The following is a 20,250-nucleotide window of genomic DNA, read 5'->3' as shown; positions in this document are numbered from 1 at the left end:
GTCTTCAGTTAAGCCAGTTAGGGAGGATAAGATAAGACCATACATCTGCAGCAAGGAAAGGGCTGCTGCACGGACTTCAAATCCACCACTGTAGTAACTTGGTCCATTTCTATTTCCATTCATTTCTTCTTTTAGGATGTGTTTGCAGCCTGGATAAGTAGTAAGAGGTGAGGTGCGTTGGTGATAATTATTCACAAAGCAAATGAGCTGCAAAGTATGGTCAGATCTCAAAAAGGGTTTCTGAATATTGATACTGCAGGCACAACTACTGCCCTTTTGGAAAATATAAGTGTTCCACTTGCCTTGATGCCAACCAGGTATGTCAGTTTTTTTGAAACTACAACAGTAGCATTTTTCTTCCTGTTTCTAGGTTCAGAAACAAATAAGAAAAATGAAGTTTTGCTTTATTGGGTGGCGGATGTACATCCGTTCACTGTATTTTCAGTATTCTCTAACCCAAGATATCAGAAACCGCGAGATAAAAAGTTCTGAGTGCTTCTCTATTGCCAGAGAAACCAAAGTACGTCTTGGTAGTTACCTGGCAGATAGGAAAAGAGGTGTCCGGGAATCAAAATGCAACCCCCACGAGGCAGAAGAAGGGTGAATTAACTGCGAGCTAGCAGCGGGGTGACGTCCCGCGCCCTCCACCGACCCCAGCGGCAGCCGGGAGAGGGGGGGTGCCAGCCCCTCCCGGCGTCGGGGTCTGGAAGCAAAGCGGAAAAGCAGTAGCGAGTAAGCAAAGGGCTTGAAGTTCTCTTCGATCAACCTCCTACTCACCCCTGTGTAAGCAAGCATCAGACATGGTTACTTTTCCCCCTACATTTTAAATGACCGGAGCCTGGGCAACACTAACCGCTGTACCTTAGACACCCCTCACTCCTGCCCTGGGTTCCCGGACGCCTCGGAGAGTAAACCGTCCGGACCTTGCCCCCCGCATGCTGCTGAACAGCCCACCTCTCGGGTAAGACGCCCCCAGGCCCGTAGTGTACAGCCCCGGAGGCGGAAATCCGAGCTGACGCTACCCACCGTCTCGGATCTCCACAAACCCGCACTCCTCCCTCCGCGTCCTCCGGCCCTGTCGCCGCTAAAACCAGTACCGCAGCTCCTTGGCAGCAACCTGACAGTTTCAAACTGCAGCGATGAATTAAGGACGGCCCTGTGCATTGGCCCCGAGCTTCAGCAACCTGCCGTGTGATTGGTCCTAGAGCCAGGGGCGGGGCTCTGGACCGCTGCGGCGGTGGGAGGGGCCGGAAGTAGGTTACTTACAGGGAGCCCCGCCTCCTGCTCCCGCGGTTCTGGGGGCGGGGTCTCCAGGAGCCCCGCCCAGTGCTCGGAGCGGAGTACGTGCATGCCCAGTTCCATTCTGTTGCCGCAGACTACGAGACAGCTCTAGGATCAGATTGGCTACAGGTTGCTGAGCAGCGCTGACGTTAGCCAGGGAGGTACGCTGTTGTCTTGGATATTGCCCGTAGCCTATGCATGTGACACTCATGCCTAAGAATCATCTGCGTCCACGGTGCCCTGCAACAGAATCACCTGGAGGTGCCTTTTATAAGTACAGATTCCTTGACACCCGCCCCTGCTGACTGCTTCAGTTTTAGGCAGAGCCAGGAAGTATGAATTTTTAGCAAGGTGGCCCGCGATTCTGTAGGGGTCTGCGAACAACACTTTAAGAAACCGCTGAAATACGTTTTACTAATTACCTCAGACGTGTCAGACTGCAGGTCAGGCCCTTCTGCGAAGTGAATATCAACCTTAAAATATAAGTATATCCTCACCTTGGATAATGCTATTCACATAAAATGGTTGTAGAGAGACGGAATGAGTTAGTATGTTTAAAATACCCATCACGTATCATAAAAAATACTAGGCTTTCAACTTGTATTGTCAACAGATTATAGTTAAAAGTATACTTTAGGATCCAGATGGCAAAGGGAGTGTTTCAATCTGGCAGCAAGTCATAAGATCTGGGTGTTTACAGGCTCCCTTTGTTACCTAGAGAACGAAGCATATGTTTCTTTTTCTGTAGATAGAAATGGCATAACCTGGGTATCATCTACTTACCTGTTGGCAGAACCAGACTTCTACTTAAAACAACAATGAAGTAAGGAGAGTGCCTGTCCCCCTCTCCATCCCCACTCCCACCCTCACCCATTTTCCATGGTTATTATAAAGGACAAATTCCTATTATTAGATACAAATTCATACCTGGTTCAAATATCTTTTTTTCACTGAAATGGCATGTGATGACCCTATACACTGTACTTGTTACTGATTCACTATCCCTGTGCCCTCTTGCCACTTGGCTCCATGTTTCTCTTCTCTGTCTTCTCCCTTTTAGGGGGCAGATTTTCATAGAAAACCATTGGGTAAGCCATCTCCATTCTTCTGTGAAGCTGCAGAGAGAAAGAGACCAAACCTGGTCTAGATGTTATGAATTTTGAACTCTTTTCCCAAGGTTCCTACAGAGTAATGGAGAAAGAGACACAGAGAAAATAAAATACCCACAAATTCATAATAATTAAATCACCAGCTTTGAACTTTTCATAATCATTTATTTTTCAATAGATATTTATCTAACATTCATCACATGCAAAACATTTTGTTGGGCTCAGAATAGAGTAGTGAACAAAATAAACAGTCTGCCCTCATGAAACTTAGAGTCTGATAGGAAAAAAACAGACACCAAACTACAATGAAAACCCACACGAATGAATAAGTAATTATGAATTACATTTGAAGTGAGAAGATATCAGGAAATCTTGTATGAGAAAGTACATTTAAGCTGGGACGTCAAGGATGAACAGGTAAAGAATTTATTTCATCTAATAAACACACAGAATACTTTACTATGTCCTGGACACTGTCCTCATTAGCTTATTTAATTCTCAGATTATCACTGATGTAGGTGCTCTTTCCATCCTCATTTTACCGATGTGAAAACTAAAGCTCAAAAGGTTATGTGGCTTGCCTAGGATCACACAACTAATAAGAGCAGAATTGGTATTCAAACTGAGGCAGTCTGGGCTCCAGAGTCTATGTTCTTATCATTCAATATGTCCTGTTGGGAAGAGCATAGCTATTATGGATTCGATGGTGTCCTCTGAAAGAGATATGTTCAAGTCCTAATCCCAAGTACCTGTGAATGTGACCTTGTTTGGAAATTGGGTCTTTGCCCAATCAATGTAATCAAGTTAAAATGAGGTCATGCATGCATATATTATATTATTGAATGAATTGAAATATTAGTCTAACTGTATATATTCACTATATACATACACCTGTATATGTGTCCTTCATTTCAGAATTTGTGGGAGGGTAGGCAAAAGGAGATTGGGATTCCCAGATAATAGGCCCCATCATGTTGTCTACTACTTGGGGTCTACCTTAAGTCTGATATTAATCTCCATTATATACCCACCACCCCACCTATCCCTTAGGTCTCCTAGGTCCCCCAGCCTGCACATAGATCACCTGAATGGTTTTCTCAAACACAGATTGCTGGGTTTCACCCTCAGAATTTCTGATTATGTAGGCTTGAGGCAGGGCCCTAAATCTTAACATTTCAAACAAGTTCTCAGGGAAAGGTGATACTCTGGTCCTGGGGCCACACTTTGCTCTTGGTTGGTCTGTCTCCCCCTAGTCACAAGCAGCATTGTGTCAGGATCTGAGCTTTAGCTTTCTCCATGCTGCCACAATCAGGCAGCATTATGGTGAGGCCTTGGACACTCCAAGCTTCCTTTCTGGTGCTCTGGAGATTGCAGTTCATTTCCTTCCTGCATCCCAAAGGTACTTTTCCGGACTACATACTGTGGAGCCCTGTGCTGACAGTGGTCCACCTTGGAAGTCTCCCCCCTCACCCAGATTCCTGTCTCCTTTTCAGTTGCCAGCAGCATATCCACACCTTGGCAAGTCCACCCTGCCAAAGCTCTGCTTTTCACCTCTGCTTCTAACTAGCTCCACGACCTAATTCATCCTATTTGAGGTGGGTGTGTCATCCTGAAAGCCAATTTGTGTCTCATCCAATAGCTGTTAGCAGATGTCTGTTCCCCATGTCAAAACTGCTGTAACTGAAGCTTTGAAGTGGCTTCTGGGGACCCAGTCCTGCAGCTTTGGCTCCTAGATCTGAATGTTCAGATTCTTCTCATGTATGGTCTCATTGATGCTGTGGTTCTCGTTCACGGAGTCAAAGAATGAACTTCACAAACACTCAAGGTAGGAGAGCAAGGCAGAAGCTTTTATGTAGAGAGAAAGTGAGAGGACAAGAGCTCCTGGCTCAGGCCAGGAGGGGACAAGAGAGCCCTGGGGTGGTGCGTTGTCTAGGGGTTTTATAGGCAGTTGAGCGACAAAGAACTAGGGATGTATACCTGCTAAGTGGTTCCAAAATGTTTATCTTTGAAGAGACATTAAGTTTCTAATTAGTCTTCCTGGTTATTTATAAGACTTTTACTGCTCTGATTTCCTCCCAGGATAGCAGCTTCATAGTCTGGGAGTAAATCACTCAAGACAACCTGCTTTGCTCCCAAGGTGGACTGAGTTGTTGTCTGTTTGTTAAGAAACTTACTTTTTAACTAATTGGGTTTTAAGATGCAATCTTATTTTCAAGATGGAATCCTTCCTGTTTTTACTAGTGTTTTGGGCTTGCTTACTACATTGCCCAGGTTGCAAATCATTTGTTGAGGGCTGGAGGAAGAAAAGCGGCACCTGGGTAAAGTCAGAAAAACAAGCTGGGCCCCCCAGCAGGCTAAAGCACATCCCACAATGGATTATTTTGCTTTGTTTTTTCCAGAGGCCCTCACCCTATCTGTCTAAGCCATGGTCCCTGCCTCATCATCACTCAGGTACTGAGCTTTCTCCCAGGGAAATGGCTTCTTAGAATTGCAGTTTCATGTCCACAGCAGCCTTGGAGTAAAGCCTAGTTTTCCACAATATTTTTTTCATTTGGTCCCCACTATTTCATGACAAAGCCTTCCTCTTGAACTGGTTTCTGTGAATCATAGGGCTAGCTCACATACAATCACAGAGTACCCCTCAGGGACCATGAAGTGCTTTCTGTTTTTCTCCTTTCTCACTCGGAATTTTCCACATCCCCTGCTGTTGAGACTTCAGAAACCCCTAGAGTCCCTGCTGGTGCCTGCCAAGGCGTCTCCACCTCCTGCACCCACCAAAGGTGGTTCTTCACTCAATCTCCTGCCAAAGTACCTACAGCTGGCAGACCTGCTACATCAGTGGGGAAGCCACCCCACGTCGAAGATGCTGAATGTCTTGGCATCTGTTGCTGGCAAAGACCCTAGTGTTCTGCCCTGTTGATGCAGGCACTGGTGGTGGCACTGATGTGATAAAGATTTCAACGGCCTCAACAGGTTGTGTACTAAAGTGGGAATGGTCCTTTCATGTCTTTTGTCTTATGCGTTTTAACTGGGTTCCCAAGTAGTGCTTCTGGGTTTTGCCAGTGACTAGGAGAAAATCTAGTGAAGGAGGTTTTGGCAGAGATGGCAAGCTGCCTACCAGAATTCCATTATGTAGAATTGATAGGGAAAATCTTCAACACAGCTGCCCAGGTCAGCAAACCTCTTTTTTCCTCCGGTTGGCAAAGCCTTCCCAGCTCCCTCCTCCCCTCCTCCAGGCTCCTCTTTTGTCCTGCGCATGCCAAAATACCACATATCAAAATAATATAAATTGCTCCCCTTGCTTGTTCTCAGGGCTTCGACCTTGGGAGATTACTCCCCTCTGAGCCCACCAGTGTAAAATAAAACCTCAACACTCCAAGACCTCCGAGTGCCTCTGGGTTCTTCCATCAGTGATCCATCCAGTCCAGGTTTTTCAGTATTTTCCATAACAGAATTAGTGCCAAGAATTAGCTGCCCAGGCATTTAAAAAAAGTTTCTGAGCCTCCCCCCGATTTGTGCATTTAGTGGAGTTACAGAACTAGTTCACCACAATGCAAACAGAGCTGATGTGTATCATTTTCAGACCAGGAATTTAAGAAGCAGGTGTGTCACATTTATATTTTTTCTTTTCCTTTCAGCTGGTTCTGAGACCTCAGGGAATGACAGAATATAGGATGGAAGGAACCAGGACATCCACCTTGGACTGCTCTGTAAGCAAAAAATTTATTTCCAGTACACTTCAAAATGATAAAGATGGTAAATTGTATGCTAAGTATAGTTTACTGCAATTTAAAAAATACATTTCTAGTGTGACAAATCACTAAAAATTTTAGGTTTATTTGTGCAGTAGCTAACATTACCCTAATTAATTTCTCATCTCCCTATATCTATTCTCATTTAAGACCCCATTTCCCAGTACCCTGGGACAAGTCACACGCAGAGTGCAAGAGAAGCAACACTTGAAAGTACTTTCATCTTCCACATTGGCCCTCTGTCCCTGGCAAGTCTCTCTGTGCCTGGACTCCCTTCACACTGCTTTAAAGACCTTTATAGAAACAGACTCTTACTATTACAGATGAGTAGTTAAGCTCACAGGGACAGGTGTTCTGGGTTTGAATCCTATCTCTGACTTTTACTAGCTGTGTGACCTTGGGCAAGTGACTTAACCTATGTGTGTCTCAATTATTTTAATGCAAAATGAGGCAATAACATTGCTTACCTCCATAGATTCCTGTAAGGATTCCATGAGTCAAATATACAGAGAACACATCACTGTTACATAAGTTTTAACTCTGTTACTCTTGATAATGTATCTCACAGCTCCTCCAGCCATATCCACACATGCATTGATCTTGGGTAAATAATTTAAGTTTTAGCTGATCTTCTTTCTATAAAATAGTAAAATGCCATATTAATAAACATATATTATTTCCACTCTAAGAGAAAGGGCATATGCTTACACTTTGGGGTGCTCAACCCAAAAAGTACTTGGGTTATGTCTCAAGCAGTGTGCCAGGTTATTTCACATATATTTTGCCATTAGGTGTTGCAAAATTATGCATAAGTAAACCTGGGACCAGAAATACATTCACAATAAAAACTTAGTTTGATAATATACAGGATGTCATTGCAACAATAATTATAGTGATTGCATATTATAATATTGCAATGTATATTTATCTTTTAAGTATAAGAATTATTTTTTAGAATGTTATGTGCCCTTTAGAATTTCTTTTTGGTATCATTAATCTACAATTACATGAGCAACATTATGGTTACTAGACAACCCCCATCATCAAGTCCCCACCACATACCCCATTACAGTCACTGTCCATCAGTAGAGTAAGATGCTATAGAATCACTACTTGTCTTCTCTGTGTTATACAGCCCTCCCCATGCTCCATTACCTACATTATGTCTGCTAATCATAATACCCCTTTTTCCCCCTTATCCGTCCCTTCTCATGCATCCTCCCCAGTCCCTTTCCCTTTGGTAACTGTTAGTGAATTCTTGGGTTCTGTGAGTCTGCTGCTGTTTTGTTCCTTCAGTTTCTTTCTTTGTTCTTATACTCCATATATGAGTGAAATCATTTGATACTTGTCTTTTTCTGCCTGGCTTATTTCACTGAGCATAATACCCTCTAGCTCAATCCATGTTGTTGCAAATGGTAGGATTTGTTTCTTTCTTATGGCTGAATAATATTCCATTGTGTATATGTACCACCTCTTCTTTATCCATTCATCTACTGATGGACACTTAGGTTGCTTCCATTTTTTGGCTATTGTAAATAGTGCTGCGATAAACATAGGGGTGCATATGTATTTTTCAAAATGGGCTGCTGCATTCTTAGGGTAAATTCCTAGGAGTGGGATTCCTGGGCCAAATGGTATTTTAATTTTGAGTTTTTTAAGGAACCTCCATACTGCTTTCCACAATGGTTGAACTATTTTACATTCCCACCAGCAGTGTAGGAGGGTTCCCCTTTCTCCACATCCTCACCAACATTTGTTGTTGTTTGTCTTTTGGGCGGTGGCCATCCTTACTGGCATGAGGTGATACCTCGTTGTGGTTTTAATTTTCATTTCTCTGATGATTAGTGATGTGGAGCATCTTTTCATGTGCCTATTGGCCATCTGAATTTCTTCTTTTGGAGAGCTGTCTGTTCAGCACCTCTGCCCATTTTTTAATTGGATTATTTGCTTTTTGTTTGTTGAGGTGTGTAAGTTCTTTGTATATTTTGGATGTCAGTCCTTTATTGGATATGTTATTTATGAATATATTCTCCCATACTGTAGGATGTCTTTTTGGTCTATTTATGGTGTCTTTCCTGTACAGAAACTTTTCAGCTTGATATAGTCTCACTTGTTCATTTTTGCTTTTGTTTCCCTTGCCTGGGGAGATATGTTCATGAAGAAGGTGCTCATGATTATGTCCAATAGGTTTTTTGCCTATGTTTTTTCCTAAAAGTTTTATGGTTTCATGACTTACATTCAGGTCTTTGATCCCTTTTGAATTTACTTTTGTATATGGGGACAGACAATGATCCAGTTTCATTCTGTTACATGTAGTTGTCCAGTTTTGCCAATACCAGCTGTTGAAGAGGCTGTCATTTCCCCATTGTATATCCATGGCTCCTTTATTGTATATTAATTGACCATATATGTTTGGGTTAATATCTGGACTCTCTATTCTGTTCCACTGGTCTGTGGGTCTGTTCTTGTGCCAGTACCAAATTGTCTTGATTACTGTGGCTTTGTAGTAGAGCTTGAAGTTGGGAAGCGAGATCCCCACTACTTTATTCTTCCTTCTCAGGATTGCTTTGGCTATTTGGGGTCTTTTGTGGTTCCATATGAATTTTAGAACCATTTGCTCTACTTTGTTGAAGAATGCTGTTGGTATTTTGATAGGGATTGCATTGAATCTGTAGATTGCTTTAGGCAGGATGGCCATTTTGACAATATTAATTCTTCCTAGCCAAGAGTATGGGATGAGTTTCCATTTGTTAGTGTCCTCTTTAATTTCTCTTAGAGTTTCTTGTAGTTTTCAGGGTCTAGGTCTTTCACTTCTTTGGTTAGGTTTATTCCAAACCAAGGTATTTTATTCTTTTTGATGCAATTGTGAATGGAATTGTTTTCCTGATCTTTCTTTCTGTTAGCTCGTCCTTAGTGTATAGGAAAGCAACCGATTTCTGTGTATTAATTTTGTATCCTGTAACTTTGCTGAATTCCGATATTTGTTCTAGTAGTTTTGGAGTAGAGTCTTTAGGGTTTTTTATGTACAATATCATGTCACCTGCAAATAATGAGAGTTTGACTTCTTCTTTCCCAATCTGGATGCCTAATATTTGTTTGTGTTGTCTGATTGCCGTGGCTAGGACCTCCAGTACTATGTTGAATAACAGTGGGGAGAGTGGGCATCCCTGTCTTGTTCCTGTTCCTAGGGATAAAGCTTTCAGCTTCTCACTGTTAAGTATTATGTTGGCTGTGGGTTTGTCATATATGGCCTTTATTATGTTGAGATACTTGCCCTCTATACCTAGTTTGTTTAGAGTTTTTATCATGAATGGATGTTGAATTTTGTTAAATGCTTCAGCATCTATGGAGATGATCATGTGATTTTTGTCCTTCTTTATGTTGGTGTGGTGAATAATGTTGATTCTCAAATGTTGTACCATCCTTACATCCCTGAGATAATCCCACTTGATCATGGTATATGATCCTCTTGATGTATTTTTGAATTCGGTTTGCTAATATTTTGTTGAGTATTTTTGCATCTATGTTCATCAGGGATACTGGTCTGTAATTTTCTTTTTTTGCAGGTTCTTTACCTGGTTTTGTTGTTAGAGTGATGCTGGCTTCATAGAATGAGTTTGGAAGTATTCCCTTCTCTTCTATTTTTTGGAAAACTTTAAGGAGAATGGATATTATGTCTTCTCTATATTACTGGTAAAATTCAGCCATGAATCCATCTGGCCCCGGGGGTTTTGCTCTTGGGTAGTTTTTGATTACCGATTCAGTTTTGTTGCTGGTAATTGGTCTGTTTAGATTTTCTGTTTCTTCCTTGGTCCGTCTTGGAAGGTTGTATTTTTCTAGAAAGTTGTCCATTTCTTCTAGGTTATGCAGCTTGTTAGCATATAGATTTTCATAGTATTCTCTAATAATTCTTTTTATTTCTGTGTTGTCTGTCATGATTTTTCTTTCTAATTTCTGACTGTTTATGTGTGTGTAGATTCTCTTTTTCTCTTTATAAGCCTGGGTAGGGGTTTATCTATTTAGTTTTTTTTCCTCAAAGAACCAGCTCTTGGTTTCATTGATTTTTTCTATTATTTTATTCTTCTCAATTTTATTTATTTCTTCTCTGATCTTTATTATGTCCCTCCTTCTGCTGACTTTGGGCCTCATTTGTCCTTCTTTTTCCAGTTTCGGTAATTGTGACTTTAGACTATTCATTTGGGATTGTTCTTACTTCTTTAAATAGACCTGGTTTGCTGTATACTTTCCTCTTAGAACTGCCCTCTCTGAGTCCCACAGAAGTTGGACCTTTGTGCTGTTGTCATTTGTCTCCATATATGCTTGATCTCTGTTTTCATTTGGTCATTGATCCATTGATTATTTAGGAGCATGTTGTTAAGCCACCATGTGTTTGTGAGCCTTTTTTTTTGTACAATTTATTTCTAGTTTTATACCTTTGTGATCGGAGAAGTTGGCTGGTAGAATTTCAATCTTTTTGAATTTACTGAGGCTCTTTTTGTGGCCTAGTATGTGGTCTATTCTGGAAAATGTTCCATGTGCTCTTGAGAAGAATGTGTATCCTGCTGCTTTTGGGTGTAGAGTTCTGTAGATGTCTTTTAGGTCCATCTGTTCTAGTGTGTTGTTCAGTGCCTCTGTGTCCTTACTTATTTTCTGTCTGGTAGATCTGTCCTTTGGGTTGAGTGGTGTGTTGAAGTCTCTTAGAATGAATGCATTGCATTGTAATTCTGTTAGTATTTGTTTCACATATGCTGGTGCTCCTGTGTTGGGTGCATATATATTTATAATGGTTATATCCTTTTGCTGGACTGCCCCCTTTATCATTATATAAGTCCTTCTTTATCTCTTGTTACTTTCTTTGTTTTGAAGTCTATTTTATCTTATGTAAGTACTGCAACATCTGCTTTTTTCTCCCTATTGTTTGCATGAAATATCTTTTTCCATCCCTTCACTTTTAGTCTGTGTATATCTTCGGATTTGAGGTGAGTCTCTTGTAAGCAGAATATAGATGGGTCTTGCCTTTTTATCCATTCTTTTGCTCCATGTCTTTTGATTGGTGTATTCATTCCATTTACATTTAGGGTGATTATCGATAGATATGTATTTATTGCCATTGCAGGCTATGAATTCATGTTTACCAAAGGCTCAAGGGTAGTGTCTTTACTATCTAACCATCTAATGTAACTCTTTTATTAAGCTATTATAAACACAGTCTGATGATTCTTTATTTTTCTCTCTTTTTACTCTTTCTCCTCCATTCTTCATATGTTACGTGTTTTATTCTGTACTCTTTTGATTTTTTTTTTTTACTGCTTTTGTGGATAGTTGATTTTATTTTTTGCCTTTAGTTAGTATTTCATTGGTGTGCTTTTTTTTGGTGTGATTTTATTTTCTCTGATGACATCTATTTAGCCTTAGGAGTGCTCCCATCTAGAGCAGTCCCTTTAAAATACCCTGCAGAGGTGGTTTGTGGGAGGCAAATTCCCTCAACTTTTGCTTGTCTGGAAATTGTTTCATCCCTCCTTCAAATTTAAATGATAATCATGCTGGATACAGTATTCTTTGTTCAAGGCTCTTCTGTTTTATTGCATTAAATATATCATCCCAATCTCTCTGGCCTTTAAGGTTTATGTTGAGAAGTCTGATGATTGCCTGATGGGTTTTCCTTTGGAGGGGATCTTTTTTCTCTCACTGGCTGTCTTTAATAGCCTGTCCTTTTCTTTGATCTTTGCCATTTTAATTATTGTATGTCTTTGTGTTGTCCTCCTTTGGTCACTTGTCTTGGGAGACCTGTGGGCTTCCATGGTCTGAGAGACTATTTCCTTCCCCAGTTTGGGGAAGTTTTCAGCAATTATTTCTTCAAAGACACACTCTATCCCTTTTTCTCTCTCTTCTTCTTCTGGTACCCCTGTAATATGAATATTGTTCTGTTTTGATTGTTCACACAGTTCTCTTAATATTCTTTAATTCCTAGAGATCCTTTTCTCTCTCTCTCTGCCTCAGCTTTTCTGTATTCCTGTTCTCTGATTTCTGTTTCATTAACAGTCTCTTGCATGTCATCCAGTCTGCTCTTAAGACCTTCTATCGATTGTTTCATTTCTGTTATCTCCCTCCGGACTTCATCCCTTAGCTCTTGCATATTTCTCTGCAGGTCCATCAACATGGTTATGGCTTTTATTTTGAATATTTTTCAGGAAGATTGGTTATACCTATCTCAACAGGCCCTCTCTCTGGGGTTGTCTGATTGATTTTTGACTGGACCAGATTCTTCTGCCTTTTCATGGTGATAGAAGTGGTCACAGGCTGGTGGCACATGTGTCAGCTGGGAGAACAAATTCCCTTCCTGCTTGTTGGTCCCCTTGCCCTTCTCCACTGCCTGTGCTGGTTACCTGCACACCGGGAGCAGACTCTGGGACAATCTTCTGAGCTGCTGTGGGCGGGCCAGCCCTGGGATAGCCTAGAGCACTGTGTGGGGTCACAGTCACACTGGGTGTTTTCTTCTACAAGAACAGCGCCCTTTCGTGGCTTCCGGACCTTGCTCTGGCTTCTGGTGACTGTTCCGGTTCCCTGCACACTAAGAAGCAGTCTCTGGGATAATCTCCTGAGCTTCCGTGGGTGGGGCAGCCTTCGGACTAGCCTAGAGGACTGCAGGGGTTTGAAGCCATACCGGTGTGTTCTCCTACGAGAACAGCCCCTTTATGACTTCTGGACCTTGGTCCAGCTTCCGCTGACTGTGCCAATTACCTGCACACCGGGAGGCTGTCTCTGGGATAATCTCCTGAGCTGTGGTGGGTGGGGCTTCCCTTGGGCTAGCCTAGAGCACTGCGGGGTTTTGCAGCCATACCAGGTGTTTTCCCCTGTGAGAATGGTGCCCCTTCATGACTTCTGGACCTTGCTCCAGCTTCTGCTGCCTGTGCTCATTACCCTCACACCGAGAGCAGACTTTGGGACAATCTCCTGAGCTGCTGTGGGTGGGGTGGCCCTTGGGGTAGCCCAGTGCACTGCGGGGGGTGGCAGACACACCGGGTGTGTTCTCCTGCAAGAACAGCACCCCTTCATGCCTTACAGATCTTGCTCTAGCTTCTTCTGTCTGACTGGTTGGCTGTGCACTGGGAGGAAACTCTGTGTGGTTGCTGTGGGTGGGGCCGCTCTCCGGCTGCTCCGCAGCTGTGGTGGGTCAGCCAGTTCACTTGCAACACCCACCAGAGGGAACGAATGGTAGTCTGCTTATTGTCACGAGGGGCTTCAGGGCTGCTTTACCCCCCAGGGGTCTAGGGGGCCTGAAGTTCCTCAAGCTTCCCAGCTTGCTGGGCTGAGTGTGCTGGGATGATTTTGTTCAGCTCTTGAGCCCTTGTCCCTTAAAGACTTTGAAAAAGCACTCATTTTTCTTTTGTCCCAGGGGAGCCAGCTGTGGGGACCCACTCACGGTCTCCATCTCAGATTTTACTTTTCCATTTCCCTGATATCCAGTACACCATGCAATGTGTGTCTGTGCTCCTGGTGCAGATTATGAGGGCTGGTTATCTAGTAGTCCTTTGCTTCCACTCCTTCTCCACTCTGACACTTTTCCTCCCGCTGGTGAGAAGGGGTTGGGGGTGTGCTTGGGTCCTGCTGGGTCATGGCTTTGTATCTTACCCTTTTCATGCGATGCTGAGTTCTCGCAGGTGTAGGTATAGCCTGGCTGTTTTACTGTATCTTTTGGTCTCTCTTTTAGGAATAGTTGTATTTATTGTATTTCAATACAATTTTGGGAGGAAATTTCCACTGCCCTACTCATGCTGCCATCTTGAGCCCCTAGAATTTTTATTAAGAAGAGAAAAGCAGATGTATAGAACCAGAGCAATTAAAAGTTATTTATATTCTAGAAACACACCAGAAGAGAAAAGACTTTAAAAAATGAGATTTTGCAATCCTCCTTGGGTGTCATCTTTATCTACTGAGATGTATGATACATAATTCTAATATCATATAAAGCATGCTTATTATATACCTTTAAAAATATATCAATTCTGTTAATATGAAAAAAGTCAAAAGTTCTTTTAAAGTTATGTGTTAACACAATTTTATATTTTAAAAGCATTTTGTATTGATTATTACTCAACTTATATAAATCATTATTTTCCCAAGATGAGTGGGCACATATTTGAAGACTATTCTAACAAAAATGTGAGTCATTGGCTTATTTCTATGACACTGAGCGTTTAACAAATTTATGTAAACACCCCAGAATCCTAAGAAAAATATGTGTCAAGAGCATAATTTTCTGTAAAATCAAAAATAAATTCAAGATTGCAAAATACGATGATAGACCTATCTAGAGTGTAATTCAAGTAATTGAAATTATACTTGAAGATGTTGACAAATATACACAGTATAAAAGCATTAATTTACTATGAGAATACATGAGGGTATGTAGTTGATTTGCTGCATTTCAAGAATCAAGTGACATAGATTTACTCAAGCATCTTTAAAAAAAAAAAGTTTTTGAAGTAAATAGCAATTAATTCACTTATGGCCTGTGAACATATAATATATAAATATAAAATGAGCATGATGCTATGAATATACAATCTTAATTATTTTAAATTATAAAAAGTCTGTCTTAATAAAATTATGGGGAATTTATATAAGAGGGTTTTTGTCTTTTGTTTTTCTTTGAGGCAAAAGGGAGTTGAAGAAAACTTAATGGAAGTATTGCCATCCAACACTGGCATTTAGAAATTACTCTTCAGGGAAAGTAATATTTAATTGTATTGTTAATTTAATATCTTTCATCCTTCTAATAAAATTCTACTTATGGTGACTGTGAAAACTGTATGTTTTCTCTTATACACTTTGATGATAAAATAATAAGATAAAAATAAAATAAGACTCTTTAAACTAGAGGTTTTAATATATTATTATTTGGGATATGTGTTTTTCCTCTTTCTCCTCAGTGACCTATCTTTGCCTATAAAACCCCTAATCTGTTCAAGGCCTATCCCAAATACCACTCCCCTAAGAAGTCTGTTTTTGTTTTTCTATTATTTCTTGTGATCTCTTCTCCCTTCTGTGCTCCTTATGTACAGCCCATATTGTATTCTGCTGTATATTAACTAGATCCTCCTGTGCAGGGTCGGGTCTTCCTCATTTTTTTGCCCACCGTGGGACCAAGCACAGACCTTACATGCAGTGGGCCCTAGATAAACATTTGCTGAATTAAAAATGCTGAATACATGTCGTTTTCCCTCTCCTCTATAAAATGGTTTCTGTTTGCTGTTGATCCAAATCCCTCTCCTCATTTTATATAGGCCTACAAATTCCTCCAGAACGAAGTTCAGCCTGTGACATGACTCAGCAATGCAGATCTGAGTGCATTCCCAGTCTGATAGCTTCCACAGACAGGAAGGAAGTTAGTCCCAGCCACACCAGGTGGCAGTGTGACCCAAGCCTGCATGGCCACTGAAGCAAGTATTTTAGGAAAAACAATGCAGTGATTTTACAAAGAAAATATTTTAAAATAATTTAATACAAAAGGGATAAATGAACACAATTTTATGTATTTTAATCAGAGATCTCAAGACTTGCATGATTTATTTGACTGCTGCTGACAGGGAAAAGTGAAAACAAGTTTTATTATTTGCACTGTCAGTGGGTACACAGAGAGAAATCACTATGTACCCTGGCAGACAAGAGTACATCTTTACATTTATATAAAGCAATAGAAGTGATCATACTGAAAGTTAGTGTTGCTATACTATACTATTTTATAAACATGAGAATAGCTCTAAATGGTACAATTATTCTTTGGAATTCAAATTCTGACTATCCTCCCTATCAAAAATTAAGTGATTAATCTGATTCTCCAGATATGGTATTTTTACAGTTATAAAACAGTTGAATTTTGGAGCAGGTAAATGACCTGTGCAAATTTTTTTCTATGCATATAAATGCCATTGTTGTCTGAACACTGGGATTCCAGCTGAAGTTCTACTGAATCTGGGATATGGTGAAATAAGAGACAGTTGCATTATTCAGGCGTCCACGCCATATTCCTCCATGCAGTAGACAGCTCAGCAGTGCTTGGTAGGTTTTGTCATTCCTACATTGCAAGTGGTCTGCTGGGTATTTATTGGAACTGTCAGATGGAGGAAGCACTCACTAACAAAGAGACATCTCCTTTATGGCTTTTTGAGGACATTTGTCATTAAGGGCATTTCTGATTGCCCAGCACCTTTTGAGTGCTCTTCCAGTGTGTGGAAAGCATCCTACTTATGAGTCCCACTTCCCCTGGTTGAAGCCACAAACTGCTTTTCCAGATTCTGTTGCAGCAAGAGCACAGGTGTGTGGCCTGGATTCCACCAATCAGATACATGTGCATGTGACTTTCATTCATAAGTGAGCAATGGGAGAAAGGAGGCACTTAGAATTCATCATCTGGCAAGTGAGCAACAGAAATGGTGCGCTCTTTAAGGACCTCAGTGCTAGGGTTTCTGGCACATGCTCCTGAGCATCACCAGTGAGAGCTGGGCAGCATCTGTGTAAGTCATGCAGGAGGCCCTCACCTGGGACAGCAGGGCTGTTTGGGCTGTAGTGGCTCCTGCTGAGTAAGTGGACATTGTTTCTGGCTGCTCAGCATCTAAGTTTGGTTCTCAAGACCTCTCAGAGCTTCTGTGATCTACCTGCTAGCCTTTAATTAATTCTTTTTCCACATAAGCCAGCCAAAGTTGATTTTGTTGTATCCTACTTAAAACCCCAATAGAAACAAGAAATGGATATACTCTTACTTCTAAACATACATTTTGGGATAATGTGTAAACATTTTTATCATATTAGAAATCTAGGGAAATTTTTACATGAAAACAAGAAAGGAAGAAAGAATACCATATAATAATTGTAAGCTGGGCCTGATGAAAGATCTAATAAATAAGACAAAGCAACCATAACTGAATAAAGTAAAGTCATTGTTGATATTTACATATATAAATAGCATACTTTTTATAAATACTGGAGAAATAATTTTAATGTTCAAAACTAGGAATTTCAATGTTTATATTAGCAAACACTTAAATTTGATATCACAGAATAATTTAGAGAGAAGGAAGGTGGTGGCCAGAGAATGAAATCTTTGAAATTGAAATGAAAATTAAAATTTTTTTGGAAAAAAAAAACCAAGTGTTTATTCATCATTTTTCACTAATACTCTTTTTTAAATCAACTTTTTAATGTATAATTTATTTATTTATTTAATTTTTATTTTGGTATCATTAATCTACAATTACATGAGCAACATTATGGTTACTAGACTCCCCCCATCATCAAGTCCCCACACATACCTCATTATAGTCACTGTCCATCAGTGTAGTAAGCTGCTATAGAATCACTACTTGTCTTCTCTGTGTTGTACAGCTCCCCCTGTGTACCCCCCCCCCACATTATGTCTGCTAATGGTAATGCCCCTTTTTCCCCCTTGTCCCTCCCTTCCCACCCATCCTCCCCAGTCCCTTTCCCTTTGGTAACTGTTAGTCAATTCTTGGGTTCTGTGAGTCTGCTGCTGTTTTGTTCCTTCAGTTTTTTTCTTTGTTCTTATGCTCCACAGATGAATGAAATCATTTGATACTTGTCTTTTTCTGCCTGGCTTATTTCACTGAGCATAATACCCTCTACCTCTATCCATGTTGCAAATTAATGCGTAATTTCTAATAGTAAAATTCACATATTTTAAGTATATGGATTGAGGACTTGATACATATATATATCTTTGTAATTGCAGCCAAAATCAATATATAGAAGATTGACACCTTTCCATAGTTTGCTTAATGCCACTTTGTAATCCATCTCCCTGTAATTGACTAAATGTTTGTCTCTCCCCAAAATTCATATATTGAAATACTAGCATCCAATGTGATGGTGTTAGGAGGTGTGGTTTGGGGAGGTAATTAGGTCATGAGGATGGAGCCCTCAGGAATGGCATCAGTGCACTTATAGAAATAGGCCAGAGAGCTAGCCAGCCCCTTTTACCAACTGAGACACAGTGAAGAGATGTCATCTATGAACCAGGAAGCAGGCTCTGCCTGGATGCTGACAGCAGGGGTGTCTACATGCTGGTCTTGGACTTCCCAGTCTCCAGAACTGTGAGAAATCTGTTCTGTTTTAGTCACCTAGTCTATGGTATTTCTGTCGTAGCAACCCCGAAGTTGTTAGGAGTGGACTAAACACTCTTCTCACCCTCACCTCAATTAAACATTAGTCTGATTGTTTTAAATCACTATAGATGAGTTTTAACTTATTCTAGAATTTCATGTAAGTGGAATCATAGTACACATTCTTTTACCCTGACCATTTTCACCCAGTGTAATGTTTGTGAAATTCATTCATGTTATGGTGTTTATCAGTGATGTGTTCCTTTTTATTGCTGAGTGCTATTCCATTGTATAAATATACAACAATTTGTTTAGTCACCCATAGATAGACATTTGGGCAGTTTCCAGTCTGGGCTATTATTAACATTCATATACGAGTCTTTTTATGGGCACATGTTTTCATTCTTTTGGGTAAATACCCAAGACTGTAGTTGCTGCTGTGTATTACCTGGTTTTATATACTGTTGAATTTGATTTGCTAATATTTTATTTAGGATTTTCATGTCCACATTTGTAAAGCCAAGGGAAGTCACCATTCAGAATGGGAAACACTTTTATCAAGAGATTAAGGCAAAACTAACTGCTTGGCTTTTTACCTGTGTTGGCATCATCGTAGCAGCAGTCCCTTTCTCCTAATAATGGTAAATGGAACCAGAATGCAAATAAACCAGATGAAATCACCCACCACCACAGGAAGAAAGGCATAAGAATGAATAGTGGGGCCATGACAATGAGGAATAAGGCAGAGATTCAGAGACCACAACACTCCATCCTCATAAATAAGTAAACTTGCCCAACACTCCTTCTAATCTCTGTTTTTTGGGGTTTATGTACATATATTCTCAGGCAAACAATCCTTAGGTTAATAGTCTTCTGATGGAAATACAGATAGTCAGAGACTCCCCAGACGGACTCTGTACACTTTTGGGAGGCCAATGGTATGACTTAAAGTGTTGTGATGAGGCAGACTGTGTTCAGTTGGAGCAGTATAACCACTAACCCCTACACCCAAAGGTGGGTCCAGAGAGGGGCACAGTCACCCTGGATCCGTGGAGTTACAGCTGTTGACACCTGGCTCAGATGTCCTCTTCCTTAAGAGTGACATATCTCTGGAATGTTATTTCTTTAAAAGCTGTCAAGTTCCCTAAAGTAAAAATTACTTATTCCATAGTAAATTCAACTTTCAAGTTAGCATTTTAGAACTAATTTACTGGAACTTCTCTTTCCTGCATACTTCTTAAATACCTGACTGAGCCTCTGGCATGTACTAAGGTAACCAGTAGATTTTTAAGAAAGCAACCAATATTCCAAAATGTCTCATCACAAAATTAGGAATTATGCAAAGGTAATTGAAATAAAAGACAAAGAACACATTGTTCTCTTGACTCATTTCAGTTCTTTCCCCACAATAAATTTGCATGAGGTGGACTATTAAGGTAAATTGATATTTTAAAGTCTGTGATTATTCATGGCAGGAGTACAATATTTGTAGGCTTTTGTTTGTATTTTTATATTTATATTGCATATCTATGAGCAGCTGTGAGTAAAATACCTTCTGTTTTTCAGTTGCTCATTTAGTATAGTACTTGCCAAATATCACTTAAATGAATACTTACTATATGTGAAACAGAAGGGCTTTGTGACTTGCCTTTAAAATATTTAACTAAGAAATGGAAGAGTAGGTATCTTAGAGCACAACATAAATAGCTTATATGACTTTGTGGGGAAAGATCTCTAAGAGCAACTTTTCTGAACACCTTCAAAAGCGGCCTTTAAAAAAACAATTAAATAATATTCTTTCAAAATGTATTGCTTGGTTTCCTGCCATTTTAAGCAGAACATATAGAATATAATCTACATGTTCTATAGGTGATAATTATGCATGTCAGTTCACCAAGGGGTGTTGCCCTTGAGGTTTGTTAGAGTGCACAGGCACAAGAGAGGAGACCAGAAGACGAAGCAGCACGGCAGTTTGGAGCCACATTATTA

General features: G+C 40.4%; 1 protein-coding gene and 1 long non-coding RNA gene across 7 annotated transcripts in view; one reads left to right on the top strand and one right to left on the bottom strand.

Moving 5' to 3' along the window:
- The window catches only part of POC5 (POC5 centriolar protein), a 35,195-nt gene extending 34,031 nt beyond the window's left edge, over positions 1-1,164 (bottom strand). For 2 of the 3 annotated variants that reach the window (XM_036886071.2, XM_036886073.2), the window contains exon 1: positions 1,027-1,164. In XM_036886071.2, coding sequence (XP_036741966.2) covers positions 1,027-1,164 — 138 coding nt within the window. Of the gene's footprint in view, positions 1-538; positions 670-1,026 lie in introns of those variants that run through there. The other variant, XM_036886072.2, reaches the window with a different exon arrangement.
- Positions 1,165-1,320: 156 nt separating this feature from the next.
- Positions 1,321-20,250, top strand: part of LOC118912714 (uncharacterized) — a 95,957-nt gene continuing 77,027 nt past the window's right edge. For all 4 annotated transcript variants that reach the window (XR_005024882.2, XR_005024883.2, XR_005024884.2 and 1 more), the window contains exons 1-3: positions 1,321-1,442; positions 2,030-2,104; positions 6,029-6,100. This is a non-coding gene — a long non-coding RNA (uncharacterized LOC118912714). The remainder of the gene's footprint in view (positions 1,443-2,029; positions 2,105-6,028; positions 6,101-20,250) is intronic.

This window comes from Manis pentadactyla, chromosome 2 (assembly GCF_030020395.1).
Source record: "Manis pentadactyla isolate mManPen7 chromosome 2, mManPen7.hap1, whole genome shotgun sequence".
In the NCBI taxonomy this organism is placed as follows: Eukaryota; Metazoa; Chordata; class Mammalia; order Pholidota; family Manidae; genus Manis; species Manis pentadactyla.
The sequence above is the reverse complement of the archived record's forward strand: the minus strand, read 5'-3'. Positions and strand labels throughout refer to the sequence as shown.